The sequence below is a fragment of the Plasmodium sp. gorilla clade G2 genome (assembly GCF_900097015.1).
Source record: "Plasmodium sp. gorilla clade G2 genome assembly, chromosome: 9".
Lineage (NCBI taxonomy): Eukaryota > Apicomplexa > Aconoidasida > Haemosporida > Plasmodiidae > Plasmodium > Plasmodium adleri (nom. inval.).
In genome coordinates this window covers 47,104-67,500 of record NC_041701.1, presented here as the reverse complement: position 1 = coordinate 67,500, position 20,397 = coordinate 47,104, and the positions used below count along the sequence as shown (strand labels likewise).

Below are 20,397 nucleotides of genomic sequence, written 5' to 3'. Positions count from 1 at the left end.
TATATATATATGTATATATATATATATTTATTTATATTTAATATATTAAAAAAAATTATATATATAAAATCCCTTAAAATAATTTCCTTAATATTACTTAACTTATTTATTTGTGTAAAGTAGTTCCGTTTTATTATTTGGAAATAATGTATAGTATATAGAACCGGATATTGATCTATATTAATATATTTTATCTAGTAATTTTATGTATAATATATATATATATATAAAAAATTTTATTAATATTTAAAAAATATTAATGTTTTTTTTTGTTCCTTTTCAATAAAAATTATAGATATCTATAATTTTAAAATAATGTTTATAAAATATAAAAATATAATAAAATTAAAATATTATAAAAATAGTTCTATAAATATATACATATATATTATATTTATTATAGAAATACTAAAACACACCTTAAATATAAACACATTTATAATCATTATTTTTTTTTTGTATAATATTATTTTTTTTTTTTACCGTTTTAATAATAAATTTGCTTCTTTTTTTTTATTTTAATTTATAAAAAAAATTAGTATATGTATTTAAGTGTAGATAGAAATCCATCAAAATGTTTTCATTTTAAAAAAAAAAGAAAAAGAAAACAACATTATTTTTTTATATGTTTTTTAATATATAGATATATGTAAATAAGAAATTATATATCTATTTATAGAAATTATAAAATATATATAATTTACTTAAAAGTATATATATATTTTTAATATTTATTTTTATATAAGTATATATTTTTCTTTATTTTTTATTTTATATTATAAATTTTTTTGTTTTTTTTTTTTTTTTTTTTGTATATTTTATTTTTTAACATATATATATATATATATTATATATATATAATATAGATATATTTGAGAATAAAACTGTTAATAATTTTTTTCTTTTAAAAATTAAATATAAGTATCACACATAATTTTTTAATTGTAAAAAATGAGCACTTTTAAAAGATCCAATTCTAATACAACCGAAGAAATTGTATATTCAAATAGTTCAAAATCCAATGGAAGAAAAATTTCCTTGAAGTCTTTGTTTTCTAGACCTTCACTTTTAGCTCCCGTTGTTGGAATAATATACGTCATATTACTTGTAAGTTTTAAAATCATTCTATATATATATATATATATATATATATTAATGTTGCAATTATTTTAATTATGTCTATTATATATTATATACATATATATTATTCCTTTTTATATGTGTTATTTATTTGAATATTTATATATATATATATATATATATATATATATATATATATTTTTTTTTTTTTTTTTTCTATAGAATGTATGCTCCTATGAATGTAATAATGCTGTAGGAATCCAATCAAATAATTTGTATAATAGAAATTTAGCAGAAGCTGAAAGTGCACCAGAAGGTGTTATGGAATCTACTAAGAGTAGTTCTAATTTATTTAGCTCACCACATGAACATGCTGAAAGTATAATCCAAAAAGCACTTAATGAAGGTGATAGTGTATTTGATGGTTATAAGAACTTATTTTCTAATTTGAAGGAAGAAGAACCATACAAAAGATATAACTTAAACGGTTTAGGTGAAAAGAATCCCTTATTTACTAACGGTGTCGATAAGAACTTAAATAAGAAAATAAAAGATTTAGTTCAGAATGGATATAAGAATAAACAAGAAATGGATGAGTTATGGAAAGAAGTTAATAAAAATGAAAAGGATAAATATGACAATTTAGGTAAAGATATATTTGGTCATTACGTTAAAACAAAAGGTTTATATGATACACCACCTAGATTTGCAGAGGCTACATGGAAAACTGTAAATGAAATTTATATGTTAACAGAAAAAAATACCGAATCTTATTTGAAAGTTATATTTTATGATTGGTTTAATGGTAATAAAACCACGGCAGAGGAGTTTTACCTTCTTTTATGTGCTACTAAATTAGTATGGAGAACAGTTATGGATAATATAAATCATTCATGTATGGGAATGTTGACCAAATGTTTTGAATTAAAAAAAACAACTGGAAAAGAATTAAGTTGCACAATGATTTTAAATAAATACAAAGATGCATTCTCTGGTACCACTAGAAGTCGTCATTCTTTTGTTACAAATGTGGAAAAACAAGAAGAAGTGCAAAATTATGTACCAACAAAACATAATTACGAAAATTGCCTTAAAACAGCACCATATGTTGATGAAGCCAATATGCCAGGTTACTTCCTTAAAAGTGAATATGATGAACAACCAGTACATGAACACCTTGAAAATGCTGTAACGAATAAACAACATCCAAAAAAGAATAATAAAGAAGAAAATAAGCACGTACAAGAATATAACGAACAAGAAAACACAGAAGTAGAAAACACACAAGAAGAAAATACCGAACAAGAAAACACTGAAGTAGAAAACACACAAGAAGAAAATACCGAACAAGAAAACACTGAAGTAGAAAACACACAAGAAGAAAATACCGAACAAGAAAACACTGAAGATGAAAATACTGAAGAAGAAAATAAGGAAGTAGAAGAAAATACCGAACAAGAAAACACAGAAGATGAAAATACTGAAGAAGAAAATAAGGAAGTAGAAGAAAATACCGAACAAGAAAACACAGAAGATGAAAACACCGAAGAAGAAAATACAGAGGAAGAAAATACCGAACAAGAAAACACAGAAGTAGAAAACACAGAAGAAGAAAACACAGAAGAAGAAAACACAGAAGAAGAAAATACCGAACAAGAAAACACAGAAGTAGAAAACACAGAAGAAGAAAATACAGAAGAAGAAGACACAGAAGAAGAAGAAAATAAAGAAGAAGAAGAAGAAAATACAGAAGATGAAGATGAAGATGAAGATGACTCAGAATAGGGCCAAGTATAATGATGAACAAACGTCAAATTGCTTATCTATATATAATTTAAAATTTTATTTATTAATAAAATTAAAAAAAAAAAACAAAATTATTTAAGAAATATTTTGTTTTATAATTTTAAAAAATGAATTAGTAATGTGTAATAATATAAATTATTTATGTATATATATATGTGTATATTTTTTGTTAATTTGTTTATGCAAAAATTAACAAATATATGATGTATTTATAAAAAGAAGTAATTTTATATAAAATAGAATTTTAATTAAATTTATTTTATTATTTTCTAAAAAAATTTGTATTTATCTTAAAATGCATAAAACCCCATTTTAAGATCTTTTCATATATTTTTTATTTTTTAAGGCTTTCATAAATAAAGCAATAGATATTTTATATATTTTAATATATAAATAAATATATATATATATATATTTTTTTTTTTTTCATTATTTATATTTTTATTAAACTTTTAAAATTCTATGAACTTATTACTCATTTCTTCTATGAACTTTTCAGTTTCTTCTTAATTCATTGAAATTTTACTTTTTTTTCTAATTTTTTTAACATAATTCTTTTTGAATAATAATTAATCTAAGAAATAAGAAGATAGAAAATTGAAAAAAATTATAGAAATTAATTTGTATGTATATATTTTTTCATTTTTTTTTTTCTTATATGTTGATTAGCATAATAGAAAAGTGCTATGTTTATAACATGTGATCATTATTACACATATAAATATATATATATATATATACATATTTCTTTTTTTAATTATATATATGATTTTATTTTATAAAAGTGTATCTTTATATATTCTTATATTCTTTTGAAGGGTATATTATATTTGTATATGATATATTTAATTAAGAAAAAAAAAAAAAAAAAAAAAAAAAAAAAACGTTTATACACAAAAGACGGGAGAAAATTTTCAAATGATTAATTTATAAGAATAAAGTATATGTAAATAAAAATTAAATATATATAATATATATGTGTTTTTTATTTTTATAATATAAATAATAAAATAAATAAAAAAAGAATAAAATAATTCTTTCTATCCTTTGTTTTGTCCATACATAATTAATATGTGATAATATATATATATATATATATATATATATATATATATATAGATTTTTTCTGTGATTATTAAGGGGAATATATTTAATTGTACAAGATTTCATAATATAATTTATTTTTAAATTATATGATAGACAAAAATTTTTCGTTTATAAATAATATTATATATTAATTTTTTTTTTTTTTTCTTCACTGACATTATTTAGTAGGAGGTATAAAATATGTATAGGTCTAGAAATGTATAAAATACATTTATTTATGTATTAAATTATTTTATATCTTATTTTTAAATATTTATAATGTTTTAATTGTTTTACGTACAATAGATATATAATATAATTTTTTCTATTAAATATGAGAACATTAATATATGGAAAATATACTGATTAATTCTATGGTATGGTAAGTAAATTATGTGTATATATAATTACATAGATTATGAAGGAGATATATTTATATAACATATACTTTTAGGGGATATCTTTATATTATTATTATATATAAAAATTTAATTATAAATATTACATAAAATTATTTAATATATATATTGTCATATTATAAATTATTTAAAAGTTATAAATTAACGTTGGAATATATATATATATATAGTGAAGTATTATTAGCACATATATTATATTAATAAAATTATTCATATATAACATAGGATTTTTTCTTATTTCTTCATTGAATTTTTTAAAAAGATCCTTTTTAAATTTCTTCATTTCCTTAATAAATAATGAACTTTTTATAAATTCAGTAAATATGATGACAATATATTTATAAATATCACAAATTTATGTGTGTAATTTTAAAAATAATATTTTGTTCATATATATAATATAATATAATAAATTAATATCTTATTATCAATTTTATGTATAATACAAATTATAAAGTAAAATACCAAAAAAAAAAAATTAAAAAATAAAAAATTGTTATTAAAGATAATATATTCTTCTCATATATATTTTTCTTTAAAAGCTTTGTGGGATCTATAGATACTTATTTTTTATAATATTAAAAACAAAAAACTTTTCTTAAAATTTATTAAGAATAATATATATAGAATATATTTATCTAAATATAAATAATCAAAAATATTGCATTTTGAGGTATATATATATATATATATATATTTATGAATATAATATATTTATATAAAAAAAGAATAAATATAAATATATTTATTATATATATTATAATGAAGAATAATATATTTATAAATTTGCTATTTTAACTTCTTTTTTTTTTTTTTTTTTTTTTTTTTTTTTCCCTTACAACCATTTTCCTGTTAAATATATAGAAATAAAATATATATAAAATAATTATAAAAAAAATTAATATATTTTTATTTAAAAGATTATTTATATTTTTAAAATAACATTATGAGATTTATTTTTTGTTTAAAGAACAAAAATTTTTATAATATAATTAAAAGAAATGCATGTAACTTAAATAAAAGGTACATATTAAATATATATATATTAATATATAAAATATTCTATAATATATTTGTTTATGAGCTTAATGAAAAAGAAAAAAAATAAAATAAAAAATAAAGTCCTTTTTACGTGCAAAGACTTAAATTAATTAAAATATTTTTTTTTTTAATAATTATTAAAAATAATTTTGTATTATTTAATTTGCTAGCATATATTTTTCCATTTAAACGTCCATATTTAAAAAAAAATTTTTGAAGATGCAATATTTTTATATAAAATGGATATTTATATATAATTATAAAAGTTTTTGTATGCAAAATTATTATACATTATGAAATGTAGATAAGCAAAATAGCATTATAATAATACAATATAGTAATAATATATATAAATATATTATATATATTTTATTTTATTTTTTTTTTTTGTATAAATATGTTATAATTTTTTTTTTTTTTTTTTTTCATTATATAATAATATATTTTTTGTTTATTATTAGGATTGTACTGTATTTAATTTTGTACAATTGAAAATTGTAAAATTTTTTAAAATTATTTAGTATATTACTTTTTGAAAATACTTATATATATATATATATATATATATATTATAAGGTATTATATATATAGTAAAAAAATGAAAATGCATAATAATATTTAGAAGTACATCAATAATATTTATATTTATAATAATATTAATATTAGTTTAATATAGTTCTTGTATTTTTTTACACGCGTATATATATATATATATATATATATATATATATATATATACAAGTCCTATAACGAATATATTATATAATATATGTTATATATATATATATATATATATATATATATATATATACATATATATTATTTTGTTGAATTATATAAATATAACTGAACATTTCTTATTTTCATTATTTTATCTTCCTATATGTTCTTTTTATTTTAAAAATTGAAATAAATATATATATATATATATTATATTGAAAAGAAAAGAAAAATGAATTATAATTTAATATAAATTATTTATTGATTATAAATAAAAAATTATTATATGTTGTGTTGAATTAAATGGGATATTTGTTAATGTTTATTTTGAATATACAAAAATGTGTATTTTTAAAAACCATTTAAATATTCATTTTCCTATGAATAATTGTTGAATGTAAAAAAAAAAAAAAAATATATTGCAGAAGTTAAATGGTTTTCATTATGCTAATTTTATATTTTTACTTTATAGTAAGTGAAATGTAGAAATGATACATTGATATATTTATAATATAAATAAATAAATATATATATATATATTAATTATTACCTATTACTTTAATTTAATTTTTTTTTTTTTTTTTTTTTTCAACATTGTACTTAGATTTTGTTCATAATAAAGAGTAATATATTATCAGAATTAAATACATATAATATAACATTAAGACATTTAAATGAGAATAATTTGGAAGGTGAAAAAAATGGAGAAGAATTTTTTAGTCGAATAGTAAATAAAATTCATAAAGATAAAAAATCTAAAACTGATATTACAAATAATACAAAAGAAACAGTTGATAAGAATAAATTATACAAGAAAATAGATGTTTGCAAAGATATTTCAAGTGATGAAAAGGATGATGAAATAACTAATATTAGAAAATCCAAAAAAAATATTACAGAAATAAATAATCGTTCATTTTTACCTTATTGTATTTCAAATAACTTTGAAAATGGAATTCCTTATAAAAATAAATTGGAAGAAGAATATATGTCAGTTGACAATGTTTTTAATTGGGAATTAGGTAAAGAGTCCTTAAAAAAAAGATTAGGTTGTACAGATAATTTCCAAATAAATGGTGTTTATTATAAGAATTGGATATTGAAAAATCTATCTTTTAGAAATAGTAATAATTCATATTATTCACCAAAAAATGTATATAAAGGAATTATCCCTATAAATAATAATTACAATGTGAATGAAATTAATGTATTTATTAAAAAAATTCCTATAAATAAATGGATTGATCAGTATGAAAAAATGGAATTATATAATGGTGAATATATAACGAAAGAAGAAAATTATGTAATGGAAGCAGTGGTATCAGCTTTTTTAACTGAATATCACCCTGGTATATCACCAAAGTTTTATAAATTATTATATGAACGGGTTGATAATAATGATAATGAAAATAAAAAAGAAAATAGTTCATATGAAAATGATATTCAAGATTTAAATTTATTCAATGATATATTAAAGGAACAAAATGAAAATAAAGATATGGGTTATATTGTTATGATAACTGAATTTTTTGGTGAAGATTTATATGGTTATATGAATAAAATGTGTATTAAAGGTTATTCAACATTAGGTAGAAAAGAGAGAAAAAAAATTATGCTTTCATGTCTAAAATTAATTAATAGATTACACAAAACTGGATTATGTCATCTCGATATTTCACTTGAAAATATGTTAATTGCAGACAATTATGAAATGCGTATATGTGATTTTGCTAGATGTACACCTAGATATACCTATAATCTGAGACATATAAGAAATCCTAATGGTTTATGTCTTTTTGAATCTTGTATACCCACCATTGGAAAAATTGAATATATTCCACCTGAATGTTGCGAACTAGAAAAGATATACAAAGAAAATAATATAACGGAACCCTTTTCATATTTAAAAACTATTATAGACCAAGAAGAAAGAAAAAAATATTATTTCGATGTTACATCTGCTGATAAATATATGTTAGGAATATTGTTTATACTTATATGGGTTTATCACTTCTTTTGGAATAAAGCTGATCCTTTATTGGATAAAGAATTTGCAGAATTTGCAAGGGTAAATATGGATTTTCATAAAAATGAGAAAACATATCATTGGCCAGATGACTTAAAATTTATGATTCAGGTAAAAATAAAGAAAAAATAAAGAAAAAATAAAGAAAAAATAAAGAAAAAATAAAGAAAAAATAATATAACAATAAATGATCATATGTAAAACATGTAAACACATATATAAATATAAATATATATATATATATATATATATATATATATATGTATCTATTTTTTTTTATTTTTATTTTTACTTTTTAGCAATTGTTATATTCTGAATATAGAAAGAATCTTGATTTAAATGATTTAATTAATCATCCATGGTTTACTAGAAAAAAATGCTGGTTTCTCAAGTTATTCTCTTTTGGTTTAAAATATTATAAATAATTGATATGTTACTTATATTTTTAACATATATTTATAATAATGTATATATATGTTCTTTTTTGATATAGTTTTGCTCTTTGTTTTTTGTATTTGTTTTAGTTTTATTTTTACATTAACATTTTCTTTAACTTTACTTTTTTTGTTTTTGTTTTTGTTTTTATTATATTTTTTTAATTTTTTGAAAAGTTTATTTATAAATATATGTTAAATCTTAATTTACATTTTATTTAATATAAATGAAAATTAATGACTTAATAAAAAAATTTCTATTTAATATTATATTTTTATTTTTGTTATAAAGAAATCTTGGAAATAATTAGTGAATAGATATTAAAATATAGCATATATTAATATTCTAACAGAAAGGACAATTTATTATTTAATCATTTTTATTGTCTATAAAAATGGTATGGAAAATCGTTATAATTAACTTTGAATTATTAATTTATATATAAATAATCATTTTTTTTATTTTTTTATTTTTTTTTGTTATCATTATAGTGAACTAAAACATAACATAAGGATAATTCTAACTATAAATTTGCTATTTTATTTATATCTAATATTATTAATATATATATATATATATATATATATATATATATATATTATAAAGCATATATTTTTTTAATTTTCCTATAATGGAGAAAATAATATATTTTATATTGATTTTATATAAATAATTTTCACTAATAAATAAATAAATATATATATATATATATATATATATATATTATAAAGCATATATTTTTTTAATTTTCCTATAATGGAGAAAATAATATATTTTATATTGATTTTATATAAATAATTTTCACTAATAAATAAATAAATATATATATATATATATATATATATATATTAGATAGTGAAATTAAACCTTTATAATAATATAATATGGAACGTATACATTAATATATCTCAAAGATAATTTTCTTCAAAGGCTATTTCCAGATTAGATACATATGCAAATTTATTGTATTTGGTATTCTATTAAAAAGTGTATTATTAAATTTGAACTTATTAATAAAAAATTAATATAATCATTTTAAAATTTTAATAGAATTAAAAAGATATATATTATATATTATTTATAGTATAAAAATTTATATAATTGTATCTGAAAAAATAAAAAAAAATGTATTACAAAATAAAATAGTTCCTATAGAAATATTTATAATAATAAGATTTTATTCTTATTAATAATATAGCATGATATATATATAAATAATATTTAATATATAATATATAAATATATTATATATTATTTATATATTATATTAAAAATTTTTGTAAATATTATCATACAAATTTATACAATAATATTTAAATATATTTATTTATGGTTTTTTATATTATCCAATATTTATAAATAAATTGAAAATAAAATATGAAATATTATTTATAAAATATTTTTATTTATTTATATAGCTTTTTTCTAATATAATTTATTCCAGTTGTTTTTTTTATATTTATGAAATCAATTTATAGTATATAATATTAATTTTAATAATTTCGTTCAACTATTTTTAAAACATAAAATAAATAAAATCTTTTTATTATGCATGTATTGTTTTTTAACTAAAAAATATATTAATTATTTATAATTTTCATTCTTATTGTTTTAAAATGATGTTATTAAATATTATTATTTATTTTATTAAATAATTAAAATAAGAATTAAAAAATATAATATAATATATATTATATAATAATTAAATGAAATATTAGCCTAATAGAAACCAATTAAGTGCATATATATATATAAAATAATAGACCCCAAAAAAAAAAAAAAAAAAAAAAAAAAAAAGGAAAAACAAAAAATACAGTAATAAAATATTAATCTATTTTTAATTATTTATGGTTTATTTAATATGAGACTATTGACCATTAATAATTTAATATATTTTTTTAATATGAGATATTATGCTGTATTGAAAATATTTAACAATATTTTATAAAACTCTATAAAAAAAATATATAATCTAAATAATAATTTTTATAAATTTTTTTTATGGACAAAATTTGAAGAAGATATATAGTTCTACTAAAAAAAAAAAATAAATAATATATAATAATAATAAATAATGTGAAAATAAAAATGAAGAAAAGCATATAGAAAAAAGAATAATAATAAATAAAATATATATATATATATATATAATGAAAATAATATTTTAATATATTATTTTAGACATAATATGGAATTCGTATATTTCCTTTTTCGAGTAATCACAAGAAAAAAAAGAAAAGAAAAAGAATTCATCATATTTTCTTATTTTATGTTCATATATTTATGTTTTATATATTTTCATATAGGTTCTTACCATAATACAGATTAATAACAGTACTATATTTTATAGATCTTTAAAAAAGTGTAGATATTTAAGTGAGAACATTAATGAAAATGTATTATGGAATAAATTATATATTGATGAGTATTATGATAAAAATTATGATATAAATAATAATTCTGATGATAAGTATAAATATGAAGAATACGAATCATATAAAAGAATAAGAAAAAATAAATTGCTTAAAAATACAGTGTTAGAAAGTAAATTACCTGAAACAGAATTTTCAAAATATAAATTATCAAATGATAATACTAACGAAAATGTGAAATCTCATTTAGACGTAAATAATTCACCATCTACTTCTAGTTCTGAGAATTACCATGATTCTAAGTGTAATGAAAGTATTAATGGAAGTAATAGTGACAGTAATGAATTGATAGAAAAACCGTTATCAATTAAATATCCTATATATAACTGGGAGTTAGGTAAAGAATGTTTAAGTAAATATTTGGGACATTCGAAAGATTATGTTTTAAATGGTGTAAAATTTGATGAATGGAAATTAGTATACCTTGAAAACAGAGATTACAATGAAAGATGTGGTAGAGTTCATAGATTGCTTAAAACGAATATTTCAGTAAATAATGAGAAAAAAAAAATGAAAGGGGGATTAAAACTATTTATAAAAAAAGTACCTATAGATATGTGGTTGAAACAATTTGAAATGATGGATACATATAATGGTGAATATGTATTACGTGCAGAAAATTTTGTAATGGAAGCAATCGTATTATCTTTTTTAAGTGTTTATCATCCTGGTATATGCCCGAAATTTTATAAATTATTATATAATCCGGATAATTATTACACGGATGAAAAATTTTCATCAATGAATAATATAACTGACATCAATATATTTAATAAATTATTAAGTGATCGTTCAAAAATGAATATAAGTGGATATATATTGATTATATCAGAATCATTTGGTGAAGATTTAAAAAATTATTTATGTACTACAAAGTATTGGAATAAATCTAAAAAGAATAAAAAAAAACTTTTATTTGAATCTTTAAAATTAATTAATAAATTACATCAAGTAGGAATATGTCATTTGGATTTTACATTAGATAATATATTAATATCAAAAGATGGTCAAATGAGATTGTGTGATTTTGGTAAAAGTACTCCAATGTATAGTTATTATTTAAGACATACCAAAAAAATGGATAATTTATGTTTATTTCAATCATGTATTACTACTATTGGTAAAACTAGCTACGTCCCTCCTGAATGTTGGGATTTGGAAAAACAATTCATAGCAATGCAAGAAAAATTTCCTTTTGAATATTTAGAACATATTACTGACGAACAAGAAAGGGAAAAATATTATTTTGATGTTTCTTGTGCAGATAAATATATGCTTGGAATTGTTTTTATAGCTATCTGGGGTAATGGATTTTTATGGTATGTTTCAGATCCAATATTAGATATGAATTATTTGAAATTCAAACAGTGTAAAATGGATTTTAATAAAGTATGGACTACATATTTTTGGCCTAAAAAATTGAAGAAAATACTAAGGGTAAAATATTAAAGCAGACACGATTATATTATATATATATATATATATATGTTATATATATGTATGCACATTTTTTTTTTTTTTTTTTTTTTTTTTTTTTTTTTTTTTTTAGAATTTATTGGATTTGGATTGTAGAAAAAAGTTAAATTTAAATGAATTGGTTAATGATCCTTGGTTTACCAAATAAAATAATATTACTAGGTAATGTTTGTTTAAATTATAATTGAAGTTAATAATGCATATAAATTATTATTTTGTGTATATTAAAATGTTATATATATAATTCCTTTTTTTTTTTTAATGTAATATGTATTTAGGTATATATTGTATCGTATATTCTTTCACATACTATTATTATTATTGTATATATATATATATTATTTTCCATGTTATTTATGTATCTTTTTTTTTTGTTTTTTTTTTTTTTTTGGTAAATATATTATATAATTAATATAATAATAAATAACATAAAATAATATAATATTGAGATTTTTATTATTTATAAGATATAAATTGATATTATTAAAAATAATATAAAATTTACTCATTTTATATAAAAAAACAATCATTGAAAGGAATATTTGTAAAACTAAATTCGTGTATATATAATATACATATAGATCATGGTATGTAGTAAAATTTAAACTTTTATTTTATTATTTTATTTTATATTCAATCTAAAAGAAATAAAAAAAAAAAAAAAAAACACGCTTTACGGAATATTATATATTTTTAATTATCTTTTAGAAGTTTTTATATTATATATTATAGAGGAGAGTTTATTATTATTTTACATATCATTGAATATTTATTTAATTATAAAAAGTATATATGTGAAATAAATATAATTAAGATGTTATTTCTTAATTATAACATATATATAAATATATTATAAACGTAAGGAAAAAGGGAAAATAATAATAATATAATTTGTTTAGTAATAAAATGATACAATGTTTTAAGGATTTCTATATTATAGAACAGAATGGTATGTATTTATTTATATAGAAAATAGTTTAAATATTATAAATTATTATTATTATTCTATAATTAATTAAAAATGTATTTAGAAAAAATAATTGTATATTTATATTCCGAAATTAATGAAATAATATATATTCATATGAATTAATAAAAAATATCATATATTTATATAACTTTCTAATATATTATTCGTGTTATTATTATATATTATAATATATAATTTTATATACTAAAATATAGGATTTAGATACATATATATTTAAATAAAAAGAATTAGAATATATAATGAATTAGAATTTGTTCAATATAATATATATACTTTTTTATTTGTGAATTATATTATAAATTACCATTAATTATTTCATTATAAATAATTTATTAGTAATATAATGTAGTATTTATTAAAAAAAGTAAATAATACTTAATTTTAATTACTATATTCTTTTTTTTTAATATAGTAGAATATGAAACTATTTCAATGTTTTATGTAAACTAAAAATGATATATGAAATCTTATTTTATTTTTATTATTTCTATAATGTTAATTTGATTAAACGTTTCATTTGAATTTCAATATATTTGTTTGACACTCATTATTTTATATGATTACACATATAAATTACATAGTATATTTAAAACAATAAGAACTGAGATTAAAATGAGCACAAACATTTAAGTATAATTATGAGTATGAAATATAAATATACCTGAAGATTTTTAAAGCATATATATATATATATATATATATATATATATATATATATATATATTTTTATGTTATCATAAACACATTATGGAATTAATATGCTTCTTTTTTATGGTAGGAAAAATATATATATATATATATATATATGGATGTTATATTATATGCATGGTGATGTATAAATATATATAAGTATCTTACATGATATGAATATCGATATATATATATATTTATTTATTTTTATTTAAATTCATTTTAGATTATTAGAGTAATACAAATGAATAATGATTATAATTTTTTTAAACTTTTTAATATTTCAAAATATTTATGTGAGAATAATTCTGTTAATGAAACATTGGATAATTCAGACTTTTATAACATCTCGATAAAAAATAATAGTAAAAGCTATAATTATTCTTTGAACATTAATGGTGAATATAAATTAAATAAAGAAATAAATAATACTAAAAATAATATGGAAATAATTTATCTTATAATAATAATTTCGAGAAATATAATTATGATTTTTATGTAAGTCAATTATCCAAAAGAGATGAAATATTTTATAATCAACCTTATTTTAAAGAAAATATTAATGAAAATGTAAATTTTTTGTTAGAGAATTCAGATGAATTGACGCCAAATAATAAATCTATTTATAATTGAAAATTAGGGGTAAGTTGTTTAAATAAATATTTGGACCATTCAACATTTTTTGATATAAATGGTGTAAATTATAATATATGGAAATTAACACATCTTCCATGAAGTTTTTATTGTGATAAAAAAGAGAAAATTCAGAAAGTGTTTGAAACTACAATATTATATAATAATGTAAATAAAAAAGGTGAATTAAAATTATTTATAAAAAAGATACCGATAGATATATGGTTGAAACAATTTGAAATGATGCAAATATATAATGGTGAATTTATAGAAAATGTTGAAAATTTTGTTATGAAAGTAATTGTATTATCTTTTCTAAATGAATATTATCCTAATATATATCCCCAAATTTATAGATTATTATATGATCTACTTCATTATTTTAATATTAAAAGTATTTATTGTATTGAAAATATTAATAATATTAATGTATTTAATAATTTACTAAGAGAACAGTTAGATGAATATGTCTGGATATGTTTTTGTGATATCCGAATTTTTTGGTGAAGATTTAGAAAATTATATATATATAATATACACAATAACATATAAATTTAAAAAAATATGACAAAAAGAATATTATGCTTAAATGTCTAAAATTAATTAATAGGCTACATGAAGTAAGAATTTGTTATTTGGATTTCTCACTAGATAATATATTAATATAAAAAAAATGGAGATATGCGTTTGTGTGACTTTTCTAAAAGTACATCAAACTATATCTATTATTTAAGGAATACTAAGGAATTGAAAATTTTATTTTTTTTAGAATCTTATGTACCTAGTGTTGGATAAACTAGATATATTCCCCCTGAATGTTGGGATTTGCTAAAGATATATATATAGGAGAATGTGGATTATCCTTTTGAATACTTAAAATTTATTTATGATGATGAAAGAAAGAAAACCATATTATTTTGATGTTAGTTGTGTAGATAAATATATGCTTGTTATTCTTTTTATAGATATTTGTAATAATGGTTATTTGTGGTTTAAATAAGATCCATTACAAGATAAGGATTATTTAAAATACTCAAAGTCTAATATGAACTTTAATAAATTATGGACTACCTTTTTTTGGCCTCAAGAATTGAAAATAATAGTAAGGGGTAAAATATAAAATAATATATATAGATATATATATGTATACACATTTTTTTTTTTTTTTTTTAGTAACTATTAGATCTAAAATGTCGAAAGAATCTTAATTTAAAAGATTTCATTTCTCATCCATGGTTTTCAAGAAAATAGTATTATTATTTCAATATTATATATATTTTTTCTTTTTTTTTATTGTTATTTAATATATTGAATTAATAAAATATAAATACTAAATCTTACAAATTTTTATATTTCCTTTTTTCAATTATCCTACATTTTCCTTATTTTATTATTTATTTATTTTTTTCTTTTTTTTTCTTTTCTTTTTTTTTTTCTTTTTTTTTGGTTTATTTATTTTTATTTTATATATAGAAATTGGTAAGAACTATTTTCTTATTTCTTTTTATTAATAAAGATGAATTACATAATGTTATATATATATTGTTTTCCTTAATTATGTATTAATGAATGGTTTTATAAAATAAAATAATTATAAATGATTATGAAAAATGTTTACTATTTAATAAATAAAATAATACAATTATATTATATTAATTAATAGTATAATTTATTTTATTAAGGGAGTGCATAATAATATATTAAAGGTTTATAGAGAAATAGGAAATTAATTTCATTTATAAATTTTTTTTTTTTTTTTTTAAATGTTATTTATATAAATTGGAATATGAATAGAACTTATTATTATTTATATTACAATATATTATTAATATATACAAAAGGTATAATAATTAATATTTCATATTTTTAATTTTTAATAGTCAATGAAGTATTTTTATATTTAAGAACTAATAAAATTATATATAAAAATATATATATATTTTTTTTTTTTTTTTTTTTTTGACTTGGTTAAAATAAATATATGTACTATTAATAATATTTTTTCTAGAGAATGTAATATACACATAATATATATTTTAAAATTAAATGTGATATAATTTTATTTTTATAAATTGAAAATTTATACTTTTTAATTAAATTATAGAATTATTTGATCGAAAAAAAAAAAAAAAAAAATTAACGAAAAGAAAAGAAAATATTATTTTCATTTTTTTTCTTTTTTATAAGAGTAACTATTTTGATTTATAATATATATATATATATATATGTATATATTTTTCACAAGATATTTTAGATTTATTTACACACCTGATGTATTATTATATGTATTTTTTGTTAAGTTAATTATTAATTTCCCACTTATACATTTATTAGAGGCCTATTTATTGGAATGAAAAATATATATTATATTTACTGCAAAATATATTAATAATAATATACTTTTATATTTTTTAATATAGAAAAATTAGATTAGACTTAATATAATTTTTTTTATAATTTTACCTTTTGAAGCATATATATAGTTAAGAAAAGTCTAATATAAAAAAAAATATAAAATAAAAAAGAATACACACATACATATATATAAGTATATATCATTTTATGTTATGTACATGCAGGGTAATATATAAGAAATAAAGATAATATAATAAATATGATAAAATATTAGTCCTAGTTTGAATATGTCATTTTGTGAGTATCATGAAAATATTGTTCTCCATATTTCTAGTTAGTAAAAGAAAAAAAAAAAAATTAAAATAAAATAAAATAAATTAAAATACATAATAAAGAAAAAATAATGTTATGCTACATACGATTGTATTTTTCTTTTAATTAATTTTTTTTTTTTTTTTTTTTTTTTTTATATATATATAGATATTAATAGTTATACTGTCTAAAAATATTCTTGTATTTTATTTAAATAATCGATATATTAGAGAGTTGAACGAGAACAGTAATATAAAATTGAATGAATTTTATTTAGGTAATATACTAGATAATACCGAAATAAATAAAAATGTTAAGCCCAGAACTAAATATTATGATGAGAGTTTATTTATAAAAGACGATATATTTAATTGTGATATTAATTTGAAAAAAAATAATTATGGATGTATAAATGGTCCTAACAGTTTTGATAATGTATTATTATCAAATAGTGAATATATTTACAATTGGGATTTAGGTAAAAGATGTTTAAGTAAATTTGTTGATCATTCAAATAATTTTAGTATAAATAATATGAAATATAGTGAATGGGACTTAATTAATATTCCAACAGTTGGTTATGATATAAATGGTGAAAGAGTTCAAAGGATGTTTGAAACAAATATTTGGTTAAATAATGAAAATAATAAGTATTCGTTAAAATTATTTATTAAAAAGGTACCTATTGATATATGGTTGTTACAATTTAAAATGATGGAACTATATAATGGAGAATTTTTATATGGAGGTGAAAATTATGTAATGGAAGCAGTTGTAGGGGCTTTTCTAACTGAACATCATCCTGGTATATCACCAAGGTTTTATAAATTATTATATGAACCAGAAAATTACAATGAAAATTTATTATGTCTGTACAATATTACTAATATATTTACATTTAATGATATGTTAAGACATGAAATTGAATATAAGAATAAAGGTGATATTGTTATGATATGGGAATATTTTGGTCAAAATCTTTTGAAATATTTGAATATACAAAATATATTATATCCTTTAGGTATTAGTAATAAAATGAAAAAGAAACGACTCTTGTATGGTTCATTAGAATTAATGAAAAAATTTCATGATACAGGTTTATGTCATTTGGATTTTACTGTTCAAAATATATTAATAAATAAAGATTATGAGATGCGCCTATGTGATTTTGCAAAATCGACACCAATGTACACAAATAATTTAAGGCACATAGAAAAAATGAATCATTTATGTTCTTTCGAATCATGCATACCTTATGTAGCCAAGCTTGAATATTCTCCACCTGAATGTTTATCATTAAGAAAGATACATAAGAAAGAAAATATAAAAAATCCCTTAAAATATTTATGTAATACAAAAGATCAAGAGATAAGAAAAAAATATTATTTTGATGTTGCTTCTGCGGACAAATATATGCTTGGAATTGTTTTTATTTTTATTTGGATTAGAAATTTTTTATGGAAAAGAGCAGATGAAGAAGAAGATAAATGTTTTTTAAGATTTGTGAAAAATAATATGAATTTTGATAAAGATTATGTTTGTATTTTTTGGCCAAAAGAATTTAAGGAAATGCTTAAGGTAAAAAAAAAAAATTCATTTTTAATAAGAAATATAACATGTATTGTAAAATATATTAATATTATTATATCCTGTATTTTGTCTTAAATATATATATATATTTTTATAGGGGCTGTTAAATTTTGATAGCAGAAAGAGCTTAAATTTAAACGATTTAATTAATCATAGATGGTTCATGTCTAAATAGTAAAATTTGATACATTTTATTATTTTTTCATTTTTTTTGTATAATTTTTATTTTATTTTTATAATTAAATAGACATCATTGAAATTTAATATAAAATTTTTAAAATATAAAAATGAATAATATATAATACATACGACATGAAGAATCGTTTTAATAAATTAGCATATAATAATATATGTAATAAATATATAAATAAAATTTATTCAATATAAATAAATTAAACATATAAATAGATACACATAATTCACATTATATATATATATTAAATATATTTATTTATACTAACACATATAATGTCATTTTTAATATATTTTTTTAAAATCATTTCAACAATAATTTATTTATTATTCAGTATATTTAAAAATATAAATATATTTTTATATTTTAATAATTAAAAATGTATTTTTTTTTTTTTTTTTTTATTAATTTTAATTAATTAAATATTTTCTAATCAAAAAAAATATCAAAGTTTAATAAAAAAAAAAAAAAAAAAAAAAAATGTAAGCTTATATTAATATGAAGGTTTATATAAATTTTTACTATATGATATAATTAGAATATATTTTTAAATATTTTTATATTTTATATATTTTCATTCATTTATTAAATAGACAAAAAAGAAAATATATTTATTTATATATTTATATTAATATATAATATTATGCATATATATTTTATATAATAAGTACAATTTGAAAGAATAAGTATGTATGCATAATTTTATTATAATATATTATATATATGTACATATATATTATTAAAAAAAAAAAAAAGAAAAAAAATGGAAAAAGAATATAGGATAAATCTTCAGATTATTAAGTCACAAGATATATAAATAAGTTAATCTTAAGAAGAAATTAAGAATTATATATTATTTTATTTTTTTTTCTTCTTTTTTATTATATGTTCTAGTATATTTTAAGAATATATTATTTATAATTATATTGTTAGGTAAATAATTGAACATGTAAATTTATAATTTTGGAAGTATTTATTATAATATTAGAATTTTAGTATCATAATATAAAACTATAGAGAACTATATTAGAACAATTTGTTTAATTTGTCTTTATTTTTTTTTTTTTTTTATATTTACTTCAAATATTATTATATTTTAATATATTGATAAT

At 16.8% G+C, this 20,397-nt stretch overlaps 4 protein-coding genes and 1 pseudogene across 4 annotated transcripts, besides 1 other annotated feature; all 5 read left to right on the top strand.

Annotated features, from left to right (window-relative positions):
- Positions 1-951: 951 nt before the first annotated feature.
- PADL01_0901700 (Plasmodium exported protein (PHISTb), unknown function) lies at positions 952-2,865 on the top strand (the record flags this gene model as incomplete). Its single annotated transcript, XM_028681677.1, has 2 exons — positions 952-1,107; positions 1,303-2,865. 2 exons carry the CDS (start codon positions 952-954, stop codon positions 2,863-2,865), a joined length of 1,719 nt encoding a protein of 572 aa, XP_028538031.1.
- A 3,731-nt stretch (positions 2,866-6,596) lies between these two features.
- Positions 6,597-8,603, top strand: PADL01_0901600 (serine/threonine protein kinase, FIKK family; the record flags this gene model as incomplete). Its single annotated transcript, XM_028681676.1, has 3 exons — positions 6,597-6,623; positions 6,757-8,289; positions 8,478-8,603. The coding sequence occupies 3 exons, from the start codon at positions 6,597-6,599 to the stop codon at positions 8,601-8,603; spliced, it is 1,686 nt and encodes a 561-aa protein (XP_028538030.1).
- Positions 8,604-10,801: 2,198 nt separating this feature from the next.
- On the top strand, positions 10,802-12,669 carry PADL01_0901500 (serine/threonine protein kinase, FIKK family; the record flags this gene model as incomplete). Its single annotated transcript, XM_028681675.1, has 3 exons — positions 10,802-10,828; positions 10,920-12,482; positions 12,595-12,669. The coding sequence occupies 3 exons, from the start codon at positions 10,802-10,804 to the stop codon at positions 12,667-12,669; spliced, it is 1,665 nt and encodes a 554-aa protein (XP_028538029.1).
- A 1,590-nt stretch (positions 12,670-14,259) lies between these two features.
- Positions 14,260-16,086, top strand: PADL01_0901400 (annotated as a pseudogene).
- Positions 14,260-16,086: a sequence feature (serine/threonine protein kinase, FIKK family, pseudogene).
- A 1,410-nt stretch (positions 16,087-17,496) lies between these two features.
- PADL01_0901300 (serine/threonine protein kinase, FIKK family, putative) lies at positions 17,497-19,267 on the top strand (the record flags this gene model as incomplete). Its single annotated transcript, XM_028681674.1, has 3 exons — positions 17,497-17,523; positions 17,671-19,080; positions 19,190-19,267. 3 exons carry the CDS (start codon positions 17,497-17,499, stop codon positions 19,265-19,267), a joined length of 1,515 nt encoding a protein of 504 aa, XP_028538028.1.
- Positions 19,268-20,397: the final 1,130 nt, after the last annotated feature.